Below are 25,585 nucleotides of genomic sequence, written 5' to 3'. Positions count from 1 at the left end.
CTCTGACAGAACAACACACTGACAGAACAACACACTCTGACAGAACAACACACTCTGACAGAACAACACACTCTGACAGAACAACACACTCTGACAGATCAACACACTGACAGAACAACACACTCTGACAGAACAACACACTCTGACAGAACAACACACTCTGACAGAACAACACACTCTGACAGAACAACACTCTGACAGAACAGCTGTTAGGTAGCAGGACTGTGACTGTATGAAAGCAGAGAGCAGCTACTGTGTGTGTGTGTGCTTGCCGTGTTTGTCCTCGGTCTCTGTGATGGGGGCGGCAGCGGTGACACAGGGACACATGCCCTGGCATTTAACACTCAGCTCCTTCCCTGTTAGACAGCCCTGCTGCTCCAACTTACACTGGAGGAGAGAGAGAGATAGGAGGGGAGAGAGAGAGAGGGAGAGAGAGAGGGAGGGGGAAGAGAATGGAGAGAGAGAGAGAGGGGGGGAGAGAGGGTGGAAGAGAGAGGAGAGGGGGGGGAGGAGAGAGGGTGGAAGAGAGTGGAGAGAGAGGGAGGGGGGAGAGAGAGGAGAGGGGGGAGAGAGAGAGAGGATAAAGCAAGAGGGAGAGAGGTAGAGAGAGACAGAGAGAGAGAGTGATTACACTGCAGTTCAGCAACAGGAAAAATCTACATAGCCATATACACTACATGACCAAAAGTATGTGGACACCTGCTAGTCGAATATCTCATTCCAAAATCATGGGAATTAATATGGAGTTGGTCCCCCTTTGCTGCTATAACAGCCTCCACTCTTCTGGGAAGGCTTTCCACTAGACAACAGTACAGGATGCACACAGTGGGATATTTAGCACATAGTGGGATAGATAGGACTACATTAGCTGTGAAATGCTATCATCATTTCAAATTATAATGGTTTACACTTTCAATGTTGTACACTGGTAGGATATACTTAAGAACAGATGAAAATAATTCCACACAGGGAAAGAGAGTGGGAAAGAGAGGAAAGAGAGTGGGAGAGAGAGTGGGAGAGAGAGTGGGGAAAGAGAGGGGGGGGAAAGAGAGGGGGGAGACGAGGGAGAGGCAGAGAGAGAGAGGAGGAGAGAGAGAGGGGGAGAGAGGGAGAATTGAATTGAGAGAGAGAGAGAGGAGGCTAGAGAGAGGGGGAGAGGGATAATTGAAGTGTGAGAGAGAGGAAGATTAGAGAGAGGGAGAGAGAGAGGAGGAGATAGAGAGAGAGGGGGAGAGAGAGGAGGAGAGAGAGAGGGGGAGGGGGATAATTGAATTGAGAGAGAGTAGGAGAGAGAGGGGGGAGAGAGGGAGAATTGAATTGAGAGAGAGAGGGGGAGAGAGAGAGAGGAGGAGGGATGTTAGTACCTGAGAGGCATAGTTGTGGCTGTCTGTACCACACACAGGGGAGGCAGCAGCCACAGGGCAAGGCTTACAGGTGTTCTCCTGAGGCTTCAGCTCTACAGGCTGTCTGCTTCTACAGAGGAAATATAGATGAGTTAACAGACAACGCCAACTTGCTTATCTATAATAACTACTGTAATGCAACTTCTACATTTACATTTTAGTCATTTAGCAGACGCTCTTATCCAGAGCCACTTACAGTTAGTGAGTGCATACATTATTTTTTTTATTTTTTTCATACTGGCCCCCCGTGGGAATCGAACCCACAACCCTGGCGTTGCTGCTCTACCAACTGAGCTACATCCCTGTCTCCATCCTCTCTCCTAATGTTATCTGTCTTTCTCTCTCTGCTCTCTATTTCTCTCTCTCCTCTCTCCTCTTTCCATCCTCTCTCCTCTGCTCTCTCCCTCTTCTTTCCTACTCTCCAGCTTCTCTCTCCTCTCTCCTCTTTCCTGCCTCTGTCCTCCTCTCTCACTCCTCTCTCACTCCTCTCTCCCTCCTCTCTCTCCTCTCTTCCTCCTTTCTCCCTAATCTCTTCCTCTTTTATTCCTCCTCTCCCCCTCCTCTCTCTCCCTTCCTCCTCTCTCTCCTCTCTCCCTGCTCTCTCTCCTCTCTTCCTCCTCTCTCCCTCATCTCTCCTGCCTGTCTCCATCCTCTCTCCTAATTTTCTCTGTCTTTCTCTCTCTCCTCTCTATTTCTCTCTCTCCATCCTCCTTCCATCTTCTCTCCTCTGCTCTCCCCCTCTTCTTTCCTACTCTCCAGCTTCTCTCTCCTCTCTCCTCTTTCCTGCCTCTGTCCTCCTCTCTCATTTGAATGAGCAATCTGTTTTAAAACACTATGTCAACTTGACTTGGCTTGTTCACCTCCTCTACTGAACATTGGGGTTCATACTTAGTGAGCAGCACATCTGCTTCCAAAATCAAACCCCCATAGCTTCCTGTACTCTACATTAGCATTAGCATTAGCATTAGCATTAGCAGGGCCTCTTACTTAATGATGCTGAGCAGGGTTAGCAGTTAGCACGGTTGTGTTCGTGCTTATAACCCTTTATTCCACACCACTGTCGCTCCCTCATCTCATCTCAAGTGTAGCTTCAAAAGATTAAGCTGTTTTATTGAGAAAGATAAATGCCTTGCTGTCACTGCATTTAGGGAATAATGTTTCAATCCGTTAAACGTCTTCTTCCGATTACATTTGCTCGACTACTATTTCTGTTTTTCATGAGAAGCTGATTATGATCCCAGAGATGGACAGCAGTGGGGCATTGTGTTGCCATGGCTACCGTGGTTGTTATGGCATTTATTATTGTGGCCCCATCCTTTAAATTAGGTTTTGAAGCCTGAGGTTCAGAAGCTAGGGTATCTATCAAATGTATTTCAATCTCATGCTTTGACTTAGATAAAATGTGTCATAAATAATAATAGCCCAAAGGTTAATCCGTAAAGATCATGTGTATCGTGTATCTAGGCTACGGCTACTGGGCAAAGGGAGAATATTATTAACTATGTAGAATAACACCCAAGAGAGATACTCTTCCTGCTTATTGTGTGTATGTGTGTGTGTGTGTGTGTGTGTGTGTGTGTGTGTGTGTGTGTGTGTGTGTGTGTGTGTGTGTGTGTGTGTATGTATGTGTGTGTATGTGTGTGTGTGTGTGTGTGTGTGTGTGTGTGTGTGTGTGTGTGTGTGTGTGTGTGTGTGTGTGTGTGTGTGTGTGTTTGTGTGTGTGTGTGTGTGTGTGTGTGTGTGTGTATGTCTGATGCAGAACAAAACAGTATGAGGGAAGTGTCACATTTTGTTTGACTACTTTTTTATGGATGCATCCCAAATGGTAACCTATTCCCTACAAAGTGCACTACTTTTGAGGAGAGCCCTATAGTCAAAAGTAGTGCGCTATAAAGGAAATAGGGTGCCATTTGGGATGCATCGCATACCTTTTTAATTAATCATGGCACAGCAGGAGTGTTCTAGTTGAAATGACATCACTCTGGCCGTACTGACGTTGGCACGACGACAGGGATGTAATGAATAGTGCTGCTATTCAGAAGACATGCTGACAGATACCAGCTGTCAACGAAAACACCATGGAATATCCACACAGCAATCTGACAATGGGTGCATGTCTTTAAGCTCGCCTGGTGTCGCGGGTGAGCACAGTTTTCACTCTAGGACCAATGATATGCAGACTCCCTGGTGTCGCGGGTGAGCACAGTTTTCACTCTAGGACCAATGATATGCAGACTCCCTGGTGTCCCGGGTGAGCACAGTTTTCACTCTAGGACCAATGATATGCAGACTCCCTGGTGTGCCGGGTGAGCACAGTTTTTCCCTCCAGGACCAATGATATGCAGACTCCCCCCACCAGATGCCTCTGCCTGTGTATCTCTAAGTGATTGATTCATTGATTGATTGCCCACCTGTGCTCCAGCTTCTTCCGGTTGACATTGACACACATGGCTCTCTGGTAACCCTGGGCAACACAGATCTTGTGGCGGCTACACTTCACCTTCTGGCACGGATCCTTGGTGGTGTCCACAGCTGGAGGAGGAGGAGGAGGAGGAGGAGGAGGAGGAGGAGGAGGAGGAGGAGGAGGAGGAGGAGGAGGAGGAGAAGGAGGAGAAGAAGAAGGAAATCAAAGTACATTTTCTGATCACATAAATTATTTTATAGCTTTTTAACCGCACCACCAGAGAAATGCAGACGGTACGGCACCCCGGTTTTAGTGGTTAAGGGCCTTGTTGAAGGGCACAACGGCTGTAGAGACACATAGCAGGTATGACACATAGCAGGTATGATACACAGCAGGTATGATACATAGCAGGTATGATACATAGCAGGTATGATACATAGCAGGTATGATACATAGCAGGTATGACACATAGCAGGTATGATACATAGCAGGTATGATACATAGCAGGTATGATACATAGCAGGTATGATACATAGCAGGTATGATACATAGCAGGTATGATACATAGCAGGTATGATACAGGTATGAAGTGGTAGGCCACACAAGCTCACAGAACAGGACCGCTGAGTGCTGAACACTACCAAGTTCCAAACTGCCTCTCGAAGCAACGTCAGCACAATAACTGTTCGTCGGGAGCGTCATGAAATGGGTTTCCATGGCCGAGCAGCCACAAACATGTCTAAGATCACCATGCTGGAGTGGGGTAAAGCTCGCCGCCATTGGACTCTGGAGCAGTGGAAACGCGTTCTCTGAAGTGATGAATCACACTTCACCATTTGGCAGTCCGACGGACTAATCTGGGTTTGGCGAATGGCAGGATAACGCTACCTGCCCGAATGCATAGTGCCAACTGTAAAGTTTGGTGGAAGAGGAGGAATAATGGTCTGGGGCTGTTTTTCATGGTTCGGGCTAGGCCCCTTAGTTCCAGTGAAGGGAAATCTTAACACTACAGCATACAATGACATTTTAGATGATTCTGTGCTTCCAACTTTGTGGCAACAGTTTGAGGAAGGCCATTTCCTGTTTTAGCATGACAATGCCCCCGTGCACAAAGCGAGGTCCATACAGAAATGGATGGTCGAGATCGGTGTGGAATAACTTGACTGGCCTGCACAGAGCCCTGACCTCAACCCCATGGAACACCTTTGGGATGAATTGGAACGCCGACTGTGAGCCTTGGCCTAATCACCCAACATCAGTGCCCGACCTCACTAATGCTCTTGTGCAGCAATGTTCCAACATCTAGTGGAAAGCCTTCCCAGAAGAGTGGAGGCTCCATATTAATGCCCATGATTTTGGAATGAGATGTTCGACGAGCAGGTGTCCACATACTTCTGGTATGTAGTGTATTTTGACTTACTGCAGTGAGTCAAAACTGAATATTATTGTCAGCGCTACAAGAGAAAACACACAGCTTACAGCTGTTCTCTAGTGTCTCTTGACAGACAGTCCTTCTGTTTTACAGACTGTCTGATATAACAGCTGTTCTCTAGTGTCTCTTGACAGACAGTACTTCTGTTTTACAGACTGAAATAACAGCTGTTCTCTAGTGTCTCTTGACAGACAGTACTTCTGTTTTACAGACTGATATAACAGCTGTTCTCTAGTGTCTCTTGACAGACAGTACTTCTGTTTTACAGACTGATATAACAGCTGTTCTCTAGTGTCTCTTGACAGACAGTACTTCTGTTTTACAGACTGAAATAACAGCTGTTCTCTAGTGTCTCTTGACAGACAGTACTTCTGTTTTACAGACTGACTGATATAACAGCTGTTCTCTAGTGTCTCTTGACAGACAGTACTTCTGTTTTACAGACTGACTGATATAACAGCTGTTCTCTGGTGTCTCTTGACAGACAGTACTTCTGTTTTACAGACTGTCTGATATAACAGCTGTTCTCTAGTGTCTCTTGACAGACAGTACTTCTGTTTTACAGACTGTCTGATATAACAGCTGTTCTCTAGTGTCTCTTGACAGACAGTACTTCTGTTTTACAGACTGATATAACAGCTGTTCTCTAGTGTCTCTTGACAGACAGTACATCTGTTTTACAGACTGTCTGATATAACAGCTGTTCTCTAGTGTCTCTTGACAGACAGTACTTCTGTTTTACAGACTGATATAACAGTAAGTAAACAACAACCAAGCAAATACATTTCACCTCCATAATATAACAATATCTGCCACTTTGCAGACGCTATTATCCAAAGCAAATTACAGTCACGTGTGCATGCATTTTATACAGTGTGGCCCCAGCGGGAATCAAACAAACAACCCTTGGTTTTGCAAGCGCCATGCTTTACCGACTGAGCCACACAGGACTACTCCATCCATACCAAATTCCTACACTTCCTATCTCATTGGGTATCTCTCTGATTACCTATGATTATTACTCTGACGTGTACCTATGATGAAAATTACAGGCCTCTCTCATGTTTTTAAGTGGGAGAACTTGCACAATTGGTGGCTGACTAAATACTTTTTTTCCCCACTGTATGTGGTCTGTCATACGGTATATTGGTAAGAAGCCAATTTGACATTTGCTCAGGACATTGTTTTCACTGAGGAAATGTTGTAGTCCGCTTTCTCTCTCTCTCCCTCTCTCTCTGTTCCTCTCTCGCTCTTGCTCTCTCATTATCGTTCCCTCTCTCTCTGTTCCTCTCTCTCTCTCTCTCTCTCTCTCTCTATTCCTCTCTCTCTCTCTCCCTCCCTCCCTCCCTCCCTCCCTCCCTCCCTCCCTCCCTCCCTCCCTTCACAGCAGGTTGAATGGTTCATTGCCAACCTTGTTTGCACTAATGGACCAAATTACCTTTATAGTGTGTTACAGAGAGAGAGCACAGAGCTCTGGTTAAAAGTAGTGCACTATAAAGGGGCTAGGGTGCCATTTGGGATACAGCCATAGAGTCTATGGTCACCTGCCAGTATCAGTACGAGAGGGGATGTCACGTCAGGCTGTCTCATCGATTCCCTCAATATGTTGGCAGGAAGGTATTTTAGGAGGCTCGTTTAGGAAAATATGAAGCTGTCAAATCCTGAGTCAGCTCATAGCAGCTGCTTTGTAGTCAACAGACAACACGGTCAACAAACCTGGGCTCTGGTCAAAAGTAGTACGCTACAGTGCCTTCAGAAAGATTTCACACCCCTTAACCTTTTCCACATTTTGTTGTGTTACAAAGTGAGATTAAATTGATTAAATTGTAATTTTTTTGTCAATGATCTACACAAAATACTCTGTAATGTCAAAGTGGAAGAAGAATCCTAACATTTGTAAAAAATTAATGAAAAATAAAACACTAATATATCTTCATTAGATAAGTATTCAACCCCCTGAGTCAATACATGTTGGAATCACATTTGGCAGTGATTACAGCTGTAAGTCTTTCTGGGTAAGTCTCTAAGAGCTTTCCACAACCATTTTTAGGTCTTGCCATAGATTTTCAAGCAGATTAAAGTCAAAACTTTAACTCGGCCACTCAGGAACATTCACTGTCTCCTTGGTTAGTAGATTTGGCCTTGTGTTTTAGGTTATTGTCCTGCTGAAAGGCAAATTCATCTCCCAGTGTCTGGTGGAAAGTAGACTGAACCAGGTTTTCCTCTAGGATTTTGCCTTGGCTTAGCTCCATTCTGTTTATTTTTTATCCTGAAAAACTCCCCAGTCCTTAACGATTACAAGCATACCCATAACATGATGCAGCCACCACTATCCTTGAAAATATGGAGAGTGGTACTCAGTGTTGTATTTGATTTGCTCCAAACAAAATGCTTTGTATGAATAGTGAATTGCTTTGCCACATTTTCTACAGTATTACTTTGAATACAGGGAATAGGGTGCCAGTTGAATACAGGGAATAGGGTGCCAGTTGAATACAGGGAATAGGGTGCCAGTTGAATACAGGGAATAGGGTGCCAGTTGAATACAGGGAATAGGGTGCAGAGCCAGAGATCTACCTCCACAGATATGTTGCGTAGGTGACTAGATGACACTGAGTATGTTTACATGCACACTAATAATTCGATATTAAACTGATTATCGCAGTAGGCAGATTATCCAATAGTCATGTAAACACCTTACTCTGCTTATCTTAATAGGTGTAAGATCAAAATCGAAGTTAGCATACGCCGATTGAAACACCTGGTTTTCTGAGCAATCTTTCAAATTATTAGGACATGTAAACACCTTAATCGGCGTTCCAGCTGTCTATTTGATCAAATATGCTTCCCAAAAATAACATGATCGCCGTGGTAGAACGTTTAAACTATGTATCTATGTATTTAGATTGTAGTTAGGTATTGTAGGTAGTTATCGTGGGTTGTTGTATGTAATTATTGTAGGTTAGTATTGTATTCGGCTGTGCCGGGTGTAGCACGAAGCTAGCTAGCTAACCCACCACCTGGACTAGCTGGCAAGTAGCTATTAGCAACGGTATAGTTGTTTCACGCCTGAGAGTGCCTGTAATTACGCCAGCTGGCTGCCTACAATAATTACATACAATAATTGCCTACCATTCAGCTGTTTTCTAACCTCATTGTCTGAACCGTTAACGTTAGGTAGCAAGTGGCTACTGTGCTTGAAATTTAGCTAGCTTGTTGCTACCTGGATAGCTACTAGTAAACAATAGCTGGAACGACCGAGCGAACAGACGCGAACTGGCTGAGTCAATTCAGTGGCTAGCTTTGCACTTGGCTAGCTAACAGTAGCTGCTAGGGGTAAGTCATAACCTACATTTGTGTTTTTTTTTTTTTTTTACATATTGATAGCCCGAGTCGTTCAAGGAACTCGGGACATGGGTGACTAGTTAACGTTAGTTTGGCTCTCTCTGTGTGTTCGTGCCGTGAAAGGAGGGGTTCTTCTTTGTCTGAAAGCAATGGCTAGCTAGTTTGCTAACTATTCTAGCTAACTAACTGGCTGAATAAGTTGACGACGGACTCGCTCAAGCTGTCGGGACTACCCACAACGTTAGACACGGACACGAACGATCTGCTTGCGTGTTGATACACTGGTGGTTTGTTGTGGCCGGCATGCTAGCTGGCTGTGGCGTCTTGTGACGAGGTGCCCGGACGATTTTCACGGAATAATACTGCACCTAGTTAGCTAGCTGAATAAACTAAGTTAGTCTATTCATAGAAAACATTGAACCGCTGTAGTTTACAACAATTATAGTTTCTGAGGTGGAAGTTGGTCAAGTTATATTTGGGGGTTGTGGTGAGGGAGGCCCCGCTCTCTCCTTTCCCAGATGCTTAGTTCGTTTCATTCCGATCTCCTCTGCATTATTGTAGCCATCTGCTGCAGCCTGTCAACTATGCCTCTGCCTATCCCTGTTCTCTCCTCTCCGCACAGGCTACACAAACGCCTCACACCGCGTGGCTGCTGCCTCTCTAACCTGGTGGTCCCTGCACGCACCTCCCACGTGGAGTTCCAGGTCTCAGGCAGCCTCTGGAACTGCCGTTCTGCTGCCAACAAGGCAGAGTTCATCTCAGCCTATGCTACCCTCCAGTCCCTCGACTTCTTGGCGCTGACGGAAACATGGATTACCACTGAAAACACTGCTACTCCTGCTGCTCTCTCCTTGTCTGACCATGTGTTCTCGCATACCCCGAGAGCATCTGGTCAGCGGGGTGGTGGCACAGGAATCCTCATCTCTCCCAAGTGGACATTCTCAATTTTTCCCCTGACCCATCTGTCTATCTCCTCATTTGAATTCCATGCTGTCACAGTCACTAGCCCATTTAAGCTTAATATCCTTGTCATCTATCGCCCTCCAGGTTCCCTTGGAGAGTTCATCAATGAGCTTGACGCCTTGATAAGTTCCTTTCCTGAGGATGGCTCACCCCTCACAGTTCTGGGGGATTTCAACCTCCCTACGTCTACATTTGACTCATTTCTCTCTGCCCCTTCTTTCCACTCCTCTCCTCTTTTGACCTCACCCTCTCACCGTCCCCCCCTACTCACAAGGCAGGCAATACGCTTGACCTCATCTTTACTAGATGCTGTTCTTCTACTAATCTCACTGCAACTCCCCTCCAAGTCTCCGACCACTACTTTGTATCCTTTTCTCTCTCCCTCTCCTCCAACACTACTCACTCTGCCCCTACACAGATGGTAATGCGCCGTCGCAACCTTCGCACTCTCTCTCCCGCTACTCTCTCCTCTTCCATCCTATCATCTCTTCCCTCTGCTCAATCCTTCTCCCTCCAATCTCCTGATTCTGCCTCCTCAACCCTCCTCTCCTCCCTTTCTGCATCCTTTGACTCTCTATGTCCCCTATCCTCCCGGCCGGCTCGGTCCACCCCTCCAGCTCCGTGGCTTGATGACTCATTGCGAGCTCACAGAACAGAGCGGAAATAGAAGAAAACTAGACTCCCTGCGGACCTGGCATCTTTTCACTCCCTCCTCTCTACATTTTCTTCATCTGTTTCTGCTGCTAAGGCCACTTTCTACCACTCTAAATTCCAAGCATCTGCCTCTAACCCTAGGAAGCTCTTTGCCACATTCTCCTCCCTGCTGAATCCCCCCCCCCCCCCCATCCTCCCTCTCTGTGGATGACTTCGTCAACCATTTTGAAAAGAAGGTTGACGACATCCGATCCTCGTTTGTTAAGTCAAATGACACTGCTGGTCCTGCTCACACTGCCCTACCCTATGCGTTGACTTCTTTCTCCCCTCTCTCTCCAGATAAAATCTTGCGACTTGTGACGGCAGGCCGCCCAACAACCTGCCCGCTTGACCCTATCCCCTCCTCTCTTCTCCAGACCATCTCCGGTGACCTTCTCCCTTACCTCACCTCGCTGATCAACTCATCCTTGACCGCTGGCTATGTCCCTTCCGTCTTCAAGAGAGCGAGAGTTGCACCCCTTCTCAAAAAACCAACACTCGATCCCTCTGATGTCAACAACTACAGACCAGTATCCCTTCTCTCTTTTCTCTCCAAAACTATTGAGCGTGCCGTCTTTAGCCAACTCTCTTGCTATCTCTCTCAGAATGACCTTGATCCAAACCAGTCAGGTTTCAAGACTGGTCATTCAACTGAGACTGCTCTTCTCTGTGTCACGGAGGCTCTCCGCACTGCTAAAGCTAACTCTCTCTCCTCTGCTTTTGTCCTTCTAGACCTGTCTGCTGCCTTTGATACTGTGAACCATCAGATCCTCCTCTCCACCCTCTCCGAGCTGGGCATCTCCGGCGCGGCTCACTCTTGGATTGCGTCCTACCTGACCGGTCGCTCCTACCAAGTGGCGTGGCGAGAAGCTGTCTCCGCACCACGTGCTCTCACCACTGGTGTCCCCCAGGGCTCAGTTCTAGGCCCTCTCCTATTCTCGCTATACACCAAGTCACTTGGCTCTGTCATATCCTCACATGGCCTCTCCTATCATTGCTACGCTGACGACACACAACTAATCTTCTCCTTTCTCCCTTCTGATAACCAGGTGGCGAATCGCATCTCTGCATGTCTGGCAGACATATCAGTATGGATGACGGATCACCACCTCAAGCTGAACCTTGGCAAGACGGAGCTGCTCTTCCTCCCGGGGAAGGACTGCCTGTTCCATGATCTCGCCATCACGGTTGACAACTCCGTTGTGTCCTCCTCCCAGAGTGCGAAGAGCCTTGGCGTGACCCTGGACAACACCCTTTCGTTCTCCGCTAACATCAAGGCGGTGACCCGATCCTGTAGGTTCATGCTCTACAACATTCGGAGAGTACGACCCTGCCTTACACAGGAAGCGGCACAGGTCCTAATCCAGGCACTTGTCATCTCCTGTCTGGATTACTGCAACTCGCTGTTGGCTGGGCTCCCTGCCTGTGCCATTAAACCCCTACAACTCATCCAGAATGCCGCAGCCCGTCTGGTGTTCAACCTTCCCAAGTTCTCTCACGTCACCCCGCTCCTCCGCACACTCCACTGGCTTCCAGTTGAAGCTCGCATCTGCTACAAGACCATGGTGCTTGCCTACGGAGCTGTGAGGGGAACGGCACCTCCGTACCTTCAGGCTCTGATCAGTATATATATATATATATATATATTGTAAAGTGGTTGTCCCACTGGCTATAAGGTGAATGCACCTATTTGTAAGTCGCTCTGGATAAGAGCGTCTGCTAAATGACGTAAATGTAAATGTTAATGTAAATGTTGATTTTGATTGGTGATTTTCTGCATTTATCAGACTAACATCAGGTAGCCTGATTTCAGACGTGTCCATGTAAACATGATTATTAGGGAAATCGTTGTTCTTACAAAGCATGTAAACGTTTTAATCAAACCATTATATTAATCTGATTATCCACAATAATCACATTATTGTGGGCATGTAACCATACTCACTATGGGAGCTACCGTAATAATAATAATAATAATATGCCATTTAGCAGACGCTTTTATCCAAAGCGACTTACAGTCATGTGTGCATACATTTTTACGTATGGGTGGTCCCGGGGATGGAACCCACTACCCTGGCGTTACAAGCGCCGTGCTCTACCAGCTGAGCTACAGAGGACCAGTCACAGGAGAGAGGGCTGTGAATAGAGCATTACAAGCAAGGAGGGGAACACAGAGGTATGAAAAGGCAGGGGATGGCGTCGCGCCAGTAACCGAAAAGTTTGCTGGTTCGAATACCCGAGCTCCTGATTGGCTCCAGGGGGGCCGTACTACTATGGCTGACCCTGTAAAACAATACATTACACCGGACTGTCACGGTTTCGGCCGAGGCTGCTCCTCCTCCTTGTTCGGGCAGGTTTCAGCGGTCGTCGTCCCCGGAGTACTAGCTGCCACCGATCTATGTTTCATGTTCGTTTGGTTTTGTCTTGATGTTGTACACCTGTGTCTAGTTAGTCCTCATTAGTGTCCCATTTTAGTTCTCGTTGTGTGTGTTTGGTGTTGTGTGTGATTGCTCCTCTGTTTGGTGTTCTGAGCTACGTATCTTCCCTCCGTTGTTTGGAGAGGTTTTCGCACATGTTAGTGCGCCTTTTGTTTGACGCCTGTGTGCGCCTTTATTTCGCCTCCGGGCTTATGGTTCTCGTGTACTACGTGAATAACTCACTAAAGTCTTTTGGACTAAGCTTCTGCGTCCTGCGCTTGATTCCTGCACCACACCCACCTTCAGCACCCTGACACGGACCTATGTATGTGACAATAAAACATCATTATCATTTCAGTATCATTACATTATCATTATCATTGCAACATCATTATCATTACAAAATCATTATCATTACAAAATCATTATCATAATTATCATTACAACATCATTATCATTACGACATCATTATCGTTACAGCATCATTATCATTACAACATCATTATTATTACAAAGTCATTATCATTTCAACATCATTATCATTACAAAATCATTATTAATTAGCTATAGGAAATCAACTGAGCAATGGACAGAAGGAATATGCTCAACTCTGTTGAGGGACATCTGGTGCTGCTATTCTGGTGCTGCTGTACTGGTGCTGCTGTACTGGTGCTGCTGTACTGGTGCTACTGTACTGGTGCTACTGTACTGGTGCTACTGTACTATACTGGTGCTACTGTACTGGTTCTACTGTACTGGTGCTACTGTACTGTACTGGTGCTACTGTACTGGTGCTACTGTACTGGTGCTACTGTACTATACTGGTGCTACTGTACTGGTTCTACTGTACTGGTGCTACTGTACTGGTGCTACTGTACTGGTTCTACTGTACTGGTTCTACTGCACTGGTGCTACTGTACTGGTGCTACTGTACTGGTTCTACTGTACTGGTGCTACTGTACTGGTGCTACTGTACTGGTTCTACTGTACTGGTGCTACTGCACTGGTGCTACTGCACTGGTGCTACTGTACTGGTGCTACTGTACTATACTGGTACTGCTGTACTGGTGTTACTATACTGGTGCTGCTGCACTGGTGTTACTGTACTGGTGCTACTGTACTATACTGGTGCTACTGTACTGGTTCTACTGTACTATACTGGTGCTACTGTACTGGTGCTACTGTACTGGTGCTACTGTACTATACTGGTGCTACTGTACTGGTGCTACTGTACTGGTGCTACTGTACTATACTGGTACTGCTGTACTGGTGTTACTATACTGGTGCTGCTGCACTGGTGTTACTGTACTGGTGCTACTGTACTGGTTCTACTGTACTGGTGCTACTGTACTGGTTCTACTGGACTATACTGGTGCTACCGCACTGGTGCTACTGTACTGGTGCTACTGTACTGGTGCTACTGTACTGGTGCTACTGTACTATACTGGTGCTACTGTACTGGTTCTACTGTACTGGTGCTACTGCACTGGTGCTACTGTACTGGTGCTACTGCACTGTACTGGTGCTACTGTACTATACTGGTGCTGCTGTACTGGTGTTACTGTACTGGTGCTACTGTACTGTACTGGTGCTACTGTACTGGTGCTACTGTACTATACTGGTGCTACTGTACTGGTTCTACTGTACTGGTGCTACTGCACTGGTGCTACTGTACTGGTGCTACTGCACTGTACTGGTGCTACTGTACTGGTGTTACTGTACTGGTGCTACTGTACTGGTGCTACTATACTGGTGTTACTGTACTGGTGCTACTGTACTGTACTGGTGCTGCTGTACTGGTGTTACTGTACTGGTGCTATGGTACTGTACTGGTGCTATTGTACTGGTGCTACTATACTGGTGTTACTGTACTGGTGCTACTGTACTGTACTGGTGCTATTGTACTGGTGCTATGGTACTGGTGCTACTGTACTGTACTGGTACTACTGCACTGTACTGGTGCTACTGTACTGGTTCTACTGTACTGGTGCTACTGTACTGGTGTTACTGTACTGGTGCTACTGTACTGTACTGGTACTACTGCACTGTACTGGTGCTACTGTACTGGTTCTACTGTACTGGTGCTGCTGTACTGGTGTTACTGTACTGGTGCTACTGTACTGTACTGGTGCTGCTGTACTGGTGTTACTGTACTGGTGCTACTGTACTGTACTGGTGCTATTGTACTGGTGCTACTGTACTGGTTCTACTGTACTGGTGCTACTGCACTGGTGCTACTGTACTGGTGCTACTGTACTGGTGCTACTGTACTATACTGGTACTGCTGTACTGTACTGGTGCTACTGTACTGGTTCTACTGTACTGGTGCTACTGTACTGGTTCTACTGTACTGGTGCTACGGTACTGGTGCTACGGTACTGTACTGGTACTACTGCACTGTACTGGTACTACTGCACTGTACTGGTGCTACTGTACTGGTTCTACTGTACTGGTGCTACTGTACTGGTGTTACTGTACTGGTGCTACTGTACTGGTTCTACTGTACTGGTTCTACTGTACTGGTGCTACGGTACTATACTGGTGCTGCTGTACTGGTGCTACTGTACTGGTGCTACGGTACTGTACTGGTACTACTGCACTGTACTGGTGCTACTGTACTGGTGTTACTGTACTGGTGCTACTGTACTGGTTCTACTGTACTGGTGCTACGGTACTATACTGGTGCTACTGTACTGGTTCTACTGTACTGGTGCTACGGTACTGTACTGCTACTACTGCACTGTACTGGTGCTACTGTACTGGGTCTACTGTACTGGTGTGTTTCTTTATACTGTATGGAGATGTGGGTGATAAACTGGAGGTGTGGACCATTTAACAAGATGTGCTTTAAGGAAAATGCAATTCAGATTTGACACCGTAGCCAATTAGCAAACCCACTGGGCACAAATTCCACGTTGGCTAATTTCATTGAAAAGATGTGGAAACAACATTGATTCAACCAGTGTGTTCCCAGTGGGAAGGCTCTGAGGATGAACATGTTGTGTTTCTGCTGAGAGGTCAGAGTAGGGCGTCTGTTGTATCACACTATAGCTGAGTCCCAAATGGCGCCCTATTCCCTTTATAGTGCACTACTTTTGACCAGGGCCCATAGGGCTATACAGGGAATAGGGTGCCATTTGGAATGCATCCAACCACCACACCCACTCTGCCTCACTTAAAAGGCATTCACTTTGCCTCAGAGGAGTAGTGATGAGTTAACAATCCTATCTACCAGTACAATCCCTGTCATCTGTTCCTATAACAGGGGGAATAGCTAATGTAAGCCCCCCCCAAAAAAAAAAAGGCTTACAAAAGTCGTTGTAGCTACGTGGGCGCTAACTTTCATTTGAATATCATTAATTCATCCCAGCTAGCCACCCCCCTGTGGGACCGATTCTGCAGAGATAAATTGATTCGGGCTCCTCTTCATCACAAATTGAAGAAGACAGCAGTAAAATGCAACGTCTGGCTTGGTAATGTAGGGTGGAACAGTGCTGTACCCTAGGATATTACAAAAGACCTTACAACATCAGAGAGATCCCCCCCCCCCCCCCCCCTCCCCTCCACCCCCACCCCCCCCAGCCCTTTAAAGTGCTGTGATTTAGATGTCAGCGCTGCTGCCTGCCTGAAGGTTGTCTGAGGGTCATTACAGTGTCTTGGAAGGGACAAAAAGCTAGTAGCACATTACGAGAGAGGCGCTACCATTTTCCACCTTGGAATGCTACACTGTAGCTTTGAACAAATGTTGAACGTGTTGGCTCCTTGATCTGCCTTGAGAAAAAGACTGGTTTAACCTGTCATTTATTCTACTAACTAACTACACTGAACAACAATATAAATCCAGCATGTAAAGTGTTGGTACCATGTTTCATGAGATGAAATAAAAGATCCCAGAAATGTTTTATCTGCACAAAAAGCTTATTTCTCTCAAATGTTGTGCACAAATTTGTTTACATCCCTGTTAGTGAGCATTTCTCCTTTGCCAAGATAATCCATCCACCTGACAGGTGTGGCATATCAAGAAGCTGATTAAACAGCGTGATCATTACACAGGTGCACCTTGTGCTGGGGACGATAAAAGGCCACTCTAAAATGTGCAGTTTTGTCACACAACACAATAACACGGATGTCTCAAGTTTTGAGGGAGCATGCAATTGGCATGCCGACTGCAGGAATGTCCACCAGAGCTTTTGCCAAATAATGTAATGTTCATTTCAATACCATAAGCCGCCTCCAACGTCGTTTTAGAGAATTTGGCAGTACGTCCAACCGGCCTCACAACCACAGACCACATGTAACCACGCCAGCCCAGGACCTCCACACCTGGCTTCTTCACCTGTAGGATCATCTAAGACCAGGACAGCTGATGAAACTGAGGAGCATTTCTATCTGTAATAAAGCCCTTTTGTGGGGGAAAAACTCATTTTGATTGGGTGGGCCTATGCCCTCCCAGGCCCACCGATGGCTGTGCCCCTGCCCAGTCATGTGAAATCCATAGATTGGGGCCTAATGAATTTATTTCAATTGACTGATTTCCTTATATGAACTGTAACTCAGTAAAATAGTTGAAATTGTTGCATTTTGCGTTTATATTTTTGTTCAGTATAGATAGCCCCTTCACGTTGCACAGATAGCATTAACAACTGTTGTGTAGAGGTTGATTGAGACTGCATCCCAAATGGCACCCTATTCACTATATAGTGCACTACTTTTGACTAGAACCCTATGGGCCCCGGTCAAAAGTTGTGCACTATATAGAAAATAGGATGCCATTTGGGACGCTTCAACATTCTAAAAGGTGCTTACTTATTTAACATGGTGCCTCCAATTATGTTTTACAATATGAAATACCCCTCTAATTTGACAGTAATTGTAGCCCCAGTTGAAAGTAATTCACTTTAGCTTCTTAAATGATGAGTTCTCCTGTCAGAGGCTTTTAGGAAGAGTATGAGCATAATCAGAAAATAATTTAACTGCTTTTATTCTACAGTCATTTCCCTCTAGTCCAATTATAGATCATTAACAGGCTGTTTCCTATCCAATACGCAGTAGCCTAGCTGAACCACGGCAACCGATGTGCATTGTGCATCACCATGTCAACTGATGTGCATTGTGCATCACCATGTCAACTGATGTGCATTGTGCATCACCATGTCAACTGATGTGCATTGTGCATGATCACCACGTCAACTGATGTGCATTGTGCATCACCACGTCAACTGATGTGCATTGTGCATCACCATGTCAACTGATGTGCATTGTGCATTACCACGTCAACTGATGTGCATTGTGCATCACCATGTCAACTGATGTGCATTGTGCATTACCAATGTCAACTGATGTGCATTGTACACAGCCTCGGGCATTCAGTACCTCTCTACCAGGGAAGAGGAGATGCTATTATGGTTTTAAATCCGGTAGTGATGATTATGTCTACAAAGCAGGTGGGGACAGATGCACTGAACCTGCCCCAGGGATGTAAACAGTGTACTGGGAGAGATGACAGGGTACAGCTGCAGCAGCCCTTAATACAGGTTAAAGCTGTCCTGTTTGGATTTCATTTTATTTCTCCTCTGAGCTGGATTTGGAAGTATTATAAACATAGAGGACTAATTTCAGGGTTTTAAGCTGCCGCCTGGCACTCAGTACTCTCTCTCTCTCTCTCTCTCGCTCTTTCTAAAGCCTGGTTGAGAGGAGGGGGGATGGGTTCTGGAAGAGAGGCGTCTCATAAATACAGGAGAGAGCGTGAGCGAGCTGCAAATCAGCGTCCAGGAACGAGTCCCCCTACGTATCAACGCTCTGAGTTTCTATGGAAACATAGACCCGATTTAGATGAGCTCTAAGGCGCTGGAACCCGCGAGGGGAAAAGGAAATATCTAAACCTGTGTTCTGCCTGTCATTCAATAAACAAATACAGTGACAGTGATTATGATAATAACCATTAAGAGAAAGCTAGGTGATAATGTCCTTGCATCGATCACGGTCGGTGAGGAATTGGAAAGAGATGGCCAAACGCGGCTAGGGTTGGGATGGTCTGGACCTCTCCATTCTGTGCTGTTGTCTGTTTTGATATAGCCAGGGGTAAGATAGCTACAGCTTGGCTTACCCTGCACTTCCTCCTTACCTTACAGCTCAGGGAGCTCTTTTTAATGGACAAGCTTTTTTTGTAGAAATACATACATGCTTCTTTTCTTTATTTTCATTGTTCATTTCCTATAGCTACTAGGGATATCCATACGATAATACCTATAGCTTTCTTTTCATTTTATTTTATTTATTTTATTTTATTTCCCCTTTATTTAACCAGGTAAACCAGTTGGGAACAAGTTCTCATTTACAACTGCGACCTGGCCAAGATAAAGCAAAGCAGTGCGATTAAAAACAACAACACAGAGTTACATATGGGGATAAACAAAACGTACAGTCAATAACACAATAGAAAATCTATATACAGTGTGTGCAAATGTAGCAAGTTATGGAGGTAAGGCAATAAATAGGCCATAGTGCAAAATAATTACAATTTAGTATTAACACTGGAGTGATAGATGTGCAGAAGATGATGTGCAAATAGAGATACTGGGGTGCAAATGAGCAAAATAAATAACAATGTAAATAACAATATGGGGATGAGGTAGTTGGGTGGGCTAATTACAGATGGGCTGTGTATAGGTGCAGTGATCGGTAAGCTGCTCTGACAACTGATGCTTAAAGTTAATGAGGGAGATAAGTGTCTCCAGCTTCAGAGATTTTTGCAGTTTGTTGCATTGTTCATTTCCGATAGCTACAATGGATATCTATACAATAACAGCTATAACTTTCTTTCCATTGTTCATTTCCTATAGCTAATAGGGATATCTATACAATAACAGCTATAGCTTTCTTTTCATTGCACAGTTGATGTCCTGTATCTAAGTGAGCTGATTGGTGTCTGTCTCAGCCAGCAGCAGCAGAACTCAGGGTGTCCAGTAGTGGGGGTCCTATGGGAATTCACCGAGCTGAGCCTCAGCTGAAGCAGAAACAATTATCCAACCAGCTCTCCATCCTCTCCATGCTGAGAGCCAGTCCCTCGTGTATCATGAACATTCAGCGCCCAAATGGCACCCTATTCCCTATGTAGTACACTACTTTTGACCAGGGTCCATATGGTTCCCGTAGGACTCCGGTCAAAAGTAGTGTTCTATATTAGAACACGGGCCCCCAACTGCGTACATTCAGCCGCGGGCCGATTTCTGTCTTGAGTGGATGGTCAGGGGGCCGGAACATAATTACGTATAATTTGCACACTGCACATTCACCTCGAGAAGCACAAACGGATATAGCATTTGACGAAAAACATAAATCATTTCAAACCTTGATTACATTGAGATACGATCACATACTGTGTGTCTCTCTTATTTATGCGTAGGAACACTTGGAAACAGATTTCCTAAATTAAAATCACGTGCAGGTGATTTCCTGGAGTTCTTACAGTCTTTTATGCGGGGGGGGGGGGACCCTGCTATAGAGGGTTCCCCCCCCTCTATAGCAGGGTTCCCCGCCAGTTGGTGAACCCTGATATAGAGAACAGGGTGCCATTTTGGACGGACCCTCAGTCTCCACGTCTCCTCCCAGAATCCCAGCAACGCCCCATCAGATCAGGGCCGCGTTCATCAGGGCACAGCGTAGCAAGATGTTTTGAACATGTTTCTTATTGGAACAGTCTAGGTAGAGTCCCTCCCTGTTTTAGTCAGTTCTCTTCCGTTTGTTGCTTAATAAAATGGTGACTCCATGTTTTATTTTTTTTCACACCCTCAATCCAGAAACCCATTTTTACAACATCTGCACTGGTCATTACTTTTCATTCATAAAAAGGTTTTGATAACATGAAGACAGAGGAGATGGAGAAAGTACAGATAATTTCCTTGAACTTACTTTCATCAGAGCCTGGGGTTTCCTCCACAGTCCTGATGTAATCATCCTAGAGAGACGTGACAGTTGGGAGTAGTGTCACTACAGAGTTCCAGTGTACTTTACAGAAGAACAACATCTCCACGGACCAAAACAGAAGATCACAGATGTCTGTCTCACTCTCTGTAAGTGGTGATTTTAACTCCCTCCCTGTTACCCGGGGAATATACTCTGAAAACGAGTGCGTCCCAAATGGCACCTTATTCTTTATATAGTTCACTACTTCCCTATGTAGTGCGCTATAATAGTAGTGCACTATAGTAGGAATAGGATGCCATTTGGGACACAAATGAAACTAACTTTTAGACCGGTCTCTAGTGGTGTTAAAAGGGTTAGAATGATGATAAAAATGCAACATCTCCCACAGTATCCGTTTCTTCTGACCCATTTCTCTGTGTGTGTGTGTGTGTGTGTGTGTGTGTGTGTGTGTGTGCGTGTGCCGATGAGGACCCACAGGATCATGTCTGTTACGACTGGGTTGGCCTTCTCCTACACAGGGGACCCAGCAGTATAACACAGAGCTCTCAAGTGAAGCTGAACAATTTAAGCCGAAGGCGTTTTATATATGCAGAGGAAGTGTTGAGACAAGATCAATTAAAGGGCTGTGGCTGCATCCCAAATGGTACCCTATGCCCTTTATAGTGCACTATAAAGGGGCCAGTTTATAGCGAACAGGGTATCATTTGGGAAACATACATAGATCTATATTTATGGGCTGTTGAAGTGTAATAGTTTAATGTCAGGTGTTATAATGTGGTTAGGCAGTTTAATGTCAGGTGTTATGATGCGGTTAGGCAGTTTAATGTCAGGTGTTATAATGTGGTTAGGCAGTTTAATGTCAGGTGTTATAATGTGGTTAGGCAGTTTAATGTCAGGTGTTATGATGCGGTTAGGCAGTTTAATGTCAGGTGTTATAATGTGGTTAGGCAGTTTAATGTCAGGTGTTATAATGTGGTTAGGCAGTTTAATGTCAGGTGTTACGATGCGGTTAGGCAGTTTAATGTCAGGTGTTATGATGCGGTTAGGCAGTTTAATGTCAGGTGTTATGATGCGGTTAGGCAGTTTAATGTCAGGTGTTATAATGTGGTTAGGCAGTTTAATGTCAGGTGTTATAATGTGGTTAGGCAGTTTAATGTCAGGTGTTATGATGCGGTTAGGCAGTTTAATGTCAGGTGTTATGATGTGGTTAGGAAGTTTAATGTCAGGTGTTATTTAATTTTTTAATTTTTTTGATGCGGTTAGGCAGTTTAATGTCAGGTGTTATAATGTGGTTAGGCAGTTTAATGTCAGGTGTTATAATGTGGTTAGGCAGTTTAATGTCAGGTGTTATAATGTGGTTAGGCAGTTTAATGTCAGGTGTTATGATGTGGTTAGGCAGTTTAATGTCAGGTGTTATAATGTGGTTAGGAAGTTTAATGTCAGGTGTTATAATGTGGTTAGGCAGTTTAATGTCAGGTGTTATGATGTGGTTAGGCAGTTTAATGTCAGGTGTTATGATGCGGTTAGGCAGTTTAATGCCAAGTGTTATGATGTGGTTAGGCAGTTTAATGTCAGGTGTTATGATGCGGTTAGGCAGTTTAATGTCAGGTGTTATAATGTGGTTAGGCAGTTTATTGTCAGGTGTTATAATGTGGTTAGGCAGTTTAATGTCAGGTGTTATAATGTGGTTAGGCAGTTTAATGTCAGGTGTTATAATGTGGTTAGGCAGTTTAATGTCAGGTGTTATAATGTGGTTAGGCCGTTTAATGTCAGGTGTTATGATGTGGTTAGGCAGTTTAATGTCAGGTGTTATAATGTGGTTAGGCAGTTTAATGTCAGGTGTTATAATGTGGTTAGGCAGTTTAATGTCAGGTGTTATAATGTGGTTAGGCAGTTTAATGTCAGGTGTTATAATGTGGTTAGGCAGTTTAATGTCAGGTGTTATAATGTGGTTAGGCAGTTTAATGTCAGGTGTTATGATGTGGTTAGGCAGTTTAATGTCAGGTGTTATAATGTGGTTAGGCAGTTTAATGTCAGGTGTTATAATGTGGTTAGGCAGTTTAATGTCAGGTGTTATAATGTGGTTAGGCAGTTTAATGTCAGGTGTTATAATGTGGTTAGGCAGTTTAATGGCAGGTGTTATAATGTGGTTAGGCAGTTTAATGTCAGGTGTTATAATGTGGTTAGGCAGTTTAATGTCAGGTGTTATAATGTGGTTAGGCAGTTTAATGTCAGGTGTTATGATGCGGTTAGGCAGTTTAATGTCAGGTGTTATAATGTGGTTAGGCAGTTTAATGTCAGGTGTTATACTGCAGTTAGGCAGTTTAATGTCAGGTGTTATGATGTGGTTAGGCAGTTTAATGTCAGGTGTTATAATGTGGTTAGGCAGTTTAATGTCAGGTGTTATACTGCAGTTAGGCAGTTTAATGTCAGGTGTTATGATGCGGTTAGGCAGTTTAATGTCAGGTGTTATAATGTGGTTAGGCAGTTTAATATCAGGTGTTATAATGTGGTTAGGCAGTTTAATGTCAGGTGTTATAATGCGGTTAGGCAGTTTAATGTCAGGTGTTATAATGTGGTTAGGCAGTTTAATGTCAGGTGTTATAATGCGGTTAGGCAGTTTAATGTCAGGTGTTATAATGTGGTTAGGCAGCTTAATGTCAGGTGTTATGATGTGGTTAGGCAGTTTAATGTCAGGTGTTATAATGTGGTTAGGCAGTTTAATGTCAGCTGTTATAATGTGGTTAGGCAGTTTAATGTCAGGTGTTATAGTGTGGTTAGGCAGTTTAATGTCAGGTGTTATGATGTGGTTAGGCAGTTTAATGTCAGGTGTTATAATGTGGTTAGGCAGTTTAATGTCAGGTGTTATAATGTGGTTTGGCAGCTTAATGTCAGGTGTTATGATGCGGTTATGCGGTTGAACTAAGAACATGAGACATAATAAGTGATATTCTTCATGAATCAATGGCTGTATAGACGTGGCTAGCGTGTTCCTATCTATCAGAGAAATGACTAGTCTTGATCTGCAGTCCAAAGAGAGAGACTTGGACAGATTGCCATTCCTCCTCCGGTTTAAAGAGAAACATCAACATGAAAAGACCAAACAGACAAACACAAACCAGATTTAGAAGGTGTTTACTAACCTCAACTTCCTGTAGCAAAGAACGGTGAAGTGGAGAGGAGAGAGAGAAAGAAAGAGAGAGAGAAGGAAAAGGTCATTGTTAGAGAAAAGAAAATCACTTCACAAAAACATTTCCATTGGGGTTTTCCCATTCAGAGCACCAACAGGGCTTGATCCTGCAGCAGCAGTTCAACTGTCAATTCCTAATACAGGCCTTAGTCTGCCTCCTTCTTAGTCTGGGGGAATGTGCCTCCTTTCAGAAGACATTTGGAGGGGATTATAGAGCCCTATTAACCCACACACCCACACGCACACCCACACCCACACGCACACACACACACACACCCACACCCATACGCACACGCACACACCCACACCCACCCACACCCACACACACCCACACACACACACACACACCCACACCCATACGCACACGGACACACCCACACCCACACACACACACCCACACGCACACACACACACACACACACACACACACACACACACACACACCCACACACACACGCACACACACACACACAGACACCCACGCACACACACCCAATCACCACCTAGTACGGATCATTCTCTCACCGTGTTTACCTGCAGCTGCCCAATCACCAAGAAACAAGAAAACTGTCATCAAAGTCAATGGACCGCACAGCACCAAACTGGCCGGCGAAGTGATTTGGATTTCCTTAACCGTTCAGTAGGAACAAAACACACTGAGTATGGACTGAGTTGGTGTCCACGGGGATGCTGGCCCATGTTGACTCCAATGCTTTCCACAGTTGTGTCAAGTTGGCTGGATGTCCTTTGGGTGGAGCACCATTCTTGATACACACGGGAAACTGTTGAGCGTACAAAACCCAGCAGCGTTGCAGTTCTTGATACAAACCGGTGTGCCTGGCACCTACTACCATACCCCATTAAAAGGCACTTAAATATTTTGTCTTGCCCATTCACTCTCTGAATGGCACACATACACAATCCATGTCTCAATTGTCTCAAGGCTTAAAAATCCTTCTTTAACCTGTCTCCTCTCCCTCATCTACACTGATTGAAGTGGATTTAACAAGTGACATCAATAAAGGATCATAGCTTTCACCTGGATTCACCTGGTCAGTCTGTCATGGAAAGAGGTGTTCCTAATGTTTTGTACAATCAGTGTGGTGCACTACTTTTGACCAGGCAAATATAGGGAGCCATTTAGGACGCACCCTACCCCTACGAAGCAAGGCAATATCACTGTCTGTTATCCTTTCTGTTATCCTGTCTGTTATACTGTTATCCTGTCTGTTATACTGTTATCCTGTCTGTTATCATGTTATCCTGTCTGTTATCATGTTATCATGTTATCCTGTCTGCTATCCAGTCTGTAATCCTGTTATCCTGTCCGTTATCCTGTCTGTTATCCTGTTAGCCTGTCTGTGATCCTGTCTGTTATCCTGTCTTAAATGGCCTCTCTATTCTCCTGGTTTACAGTGTAGAGGGAGAAGTGTACCAACTACCAAACTTTAACAACTGCACAGCAGCAGAACTTAATAATGGAACTTTATTATATGGACGTGGCATTTCAGCAAGGCTTCAGCTAGCTAAAATATGAAAACACGCCATTTAAGATTACGCTTTGGAACATAGCTACTGCATTAAGTCAAAGATAGCTGTGACATTTAAGAAGCAAACTATTTCAGAGAGGGATTTTCATAGAATCACAGCCATGGGAAGTAGTGGTGCTGAGAGTACTGCAGCACCCCCTGAATTTCTCTTCACAAAAGTAGCGTACTGGGCCTTTACTAGTCTTGTATTAGTAGAGTGGGCAAAAAGAAACGATGTGTGTCACTTCGCTTTGGCAACATTGACGTTGTCATTCATACCATT

At 45.0% G+C, this 25,585-nt stretch overlaps 2 protein-coding genes across 2 annotated transcripts in view; both read right to left on the bottom strand.

Annotated features, from left to right (window-relative positions):
• Positions 1-25,585, bottom strand: part of LOC311111085 (dnaJ homolog subfamily B member 12-like) — a 248,254-nt gene that overhangs the window by 86,033 nt on the left and 136,636 nt on the right. The window lies entirely within an intron of this gene.
• Positions 1-25,585, bottom strand: part of LOC311111081 (testican-2-like) — an 83,459-nt gene that overhangs the window by 25,752 nt on the left and 32,122 nt on the right. Inside the window, exons 2-5 of the mRNA XM_084189080.1 lie at positions 20,569-20,614; positions 3,815-3,935; positions 1,365-1,473; positions 273-387 (exon numbers count right to left, since the gene is read on the bottom strand). Of these exons, the coding sequence (XP_084045206.1) occupies positions 273-387; positions 1,365-1,473; positions 3,815-3,935; positions 20,569-20,614 (391 nt within the window). The remainder of the gene's footprint in view (positions 1-272; positions 388-1,364; positions 1,474-3,814; positions 3,936-20,568; positions 20,615-25,585) is intronic.

The sequence above is a fragment of the Coregonus lavaretus genome (assembly GCF_964263955.1).
Source record: "Coregonus lavaretus genome assembly, contig: SUPER_36_unloc_1, whole genome shotgun sequence".
NCBI lineage: Eukaryota > Metazoa > Chordata > Actinopteri > Salmoniformes > Salmonidae > Coregonus > Coregonus lavaretus.
The sequence above is the reverse complement of the archived record's forward strand: the minus strand, read 5'-3'. Positions and strand labels throughout refer to the sequence as shown.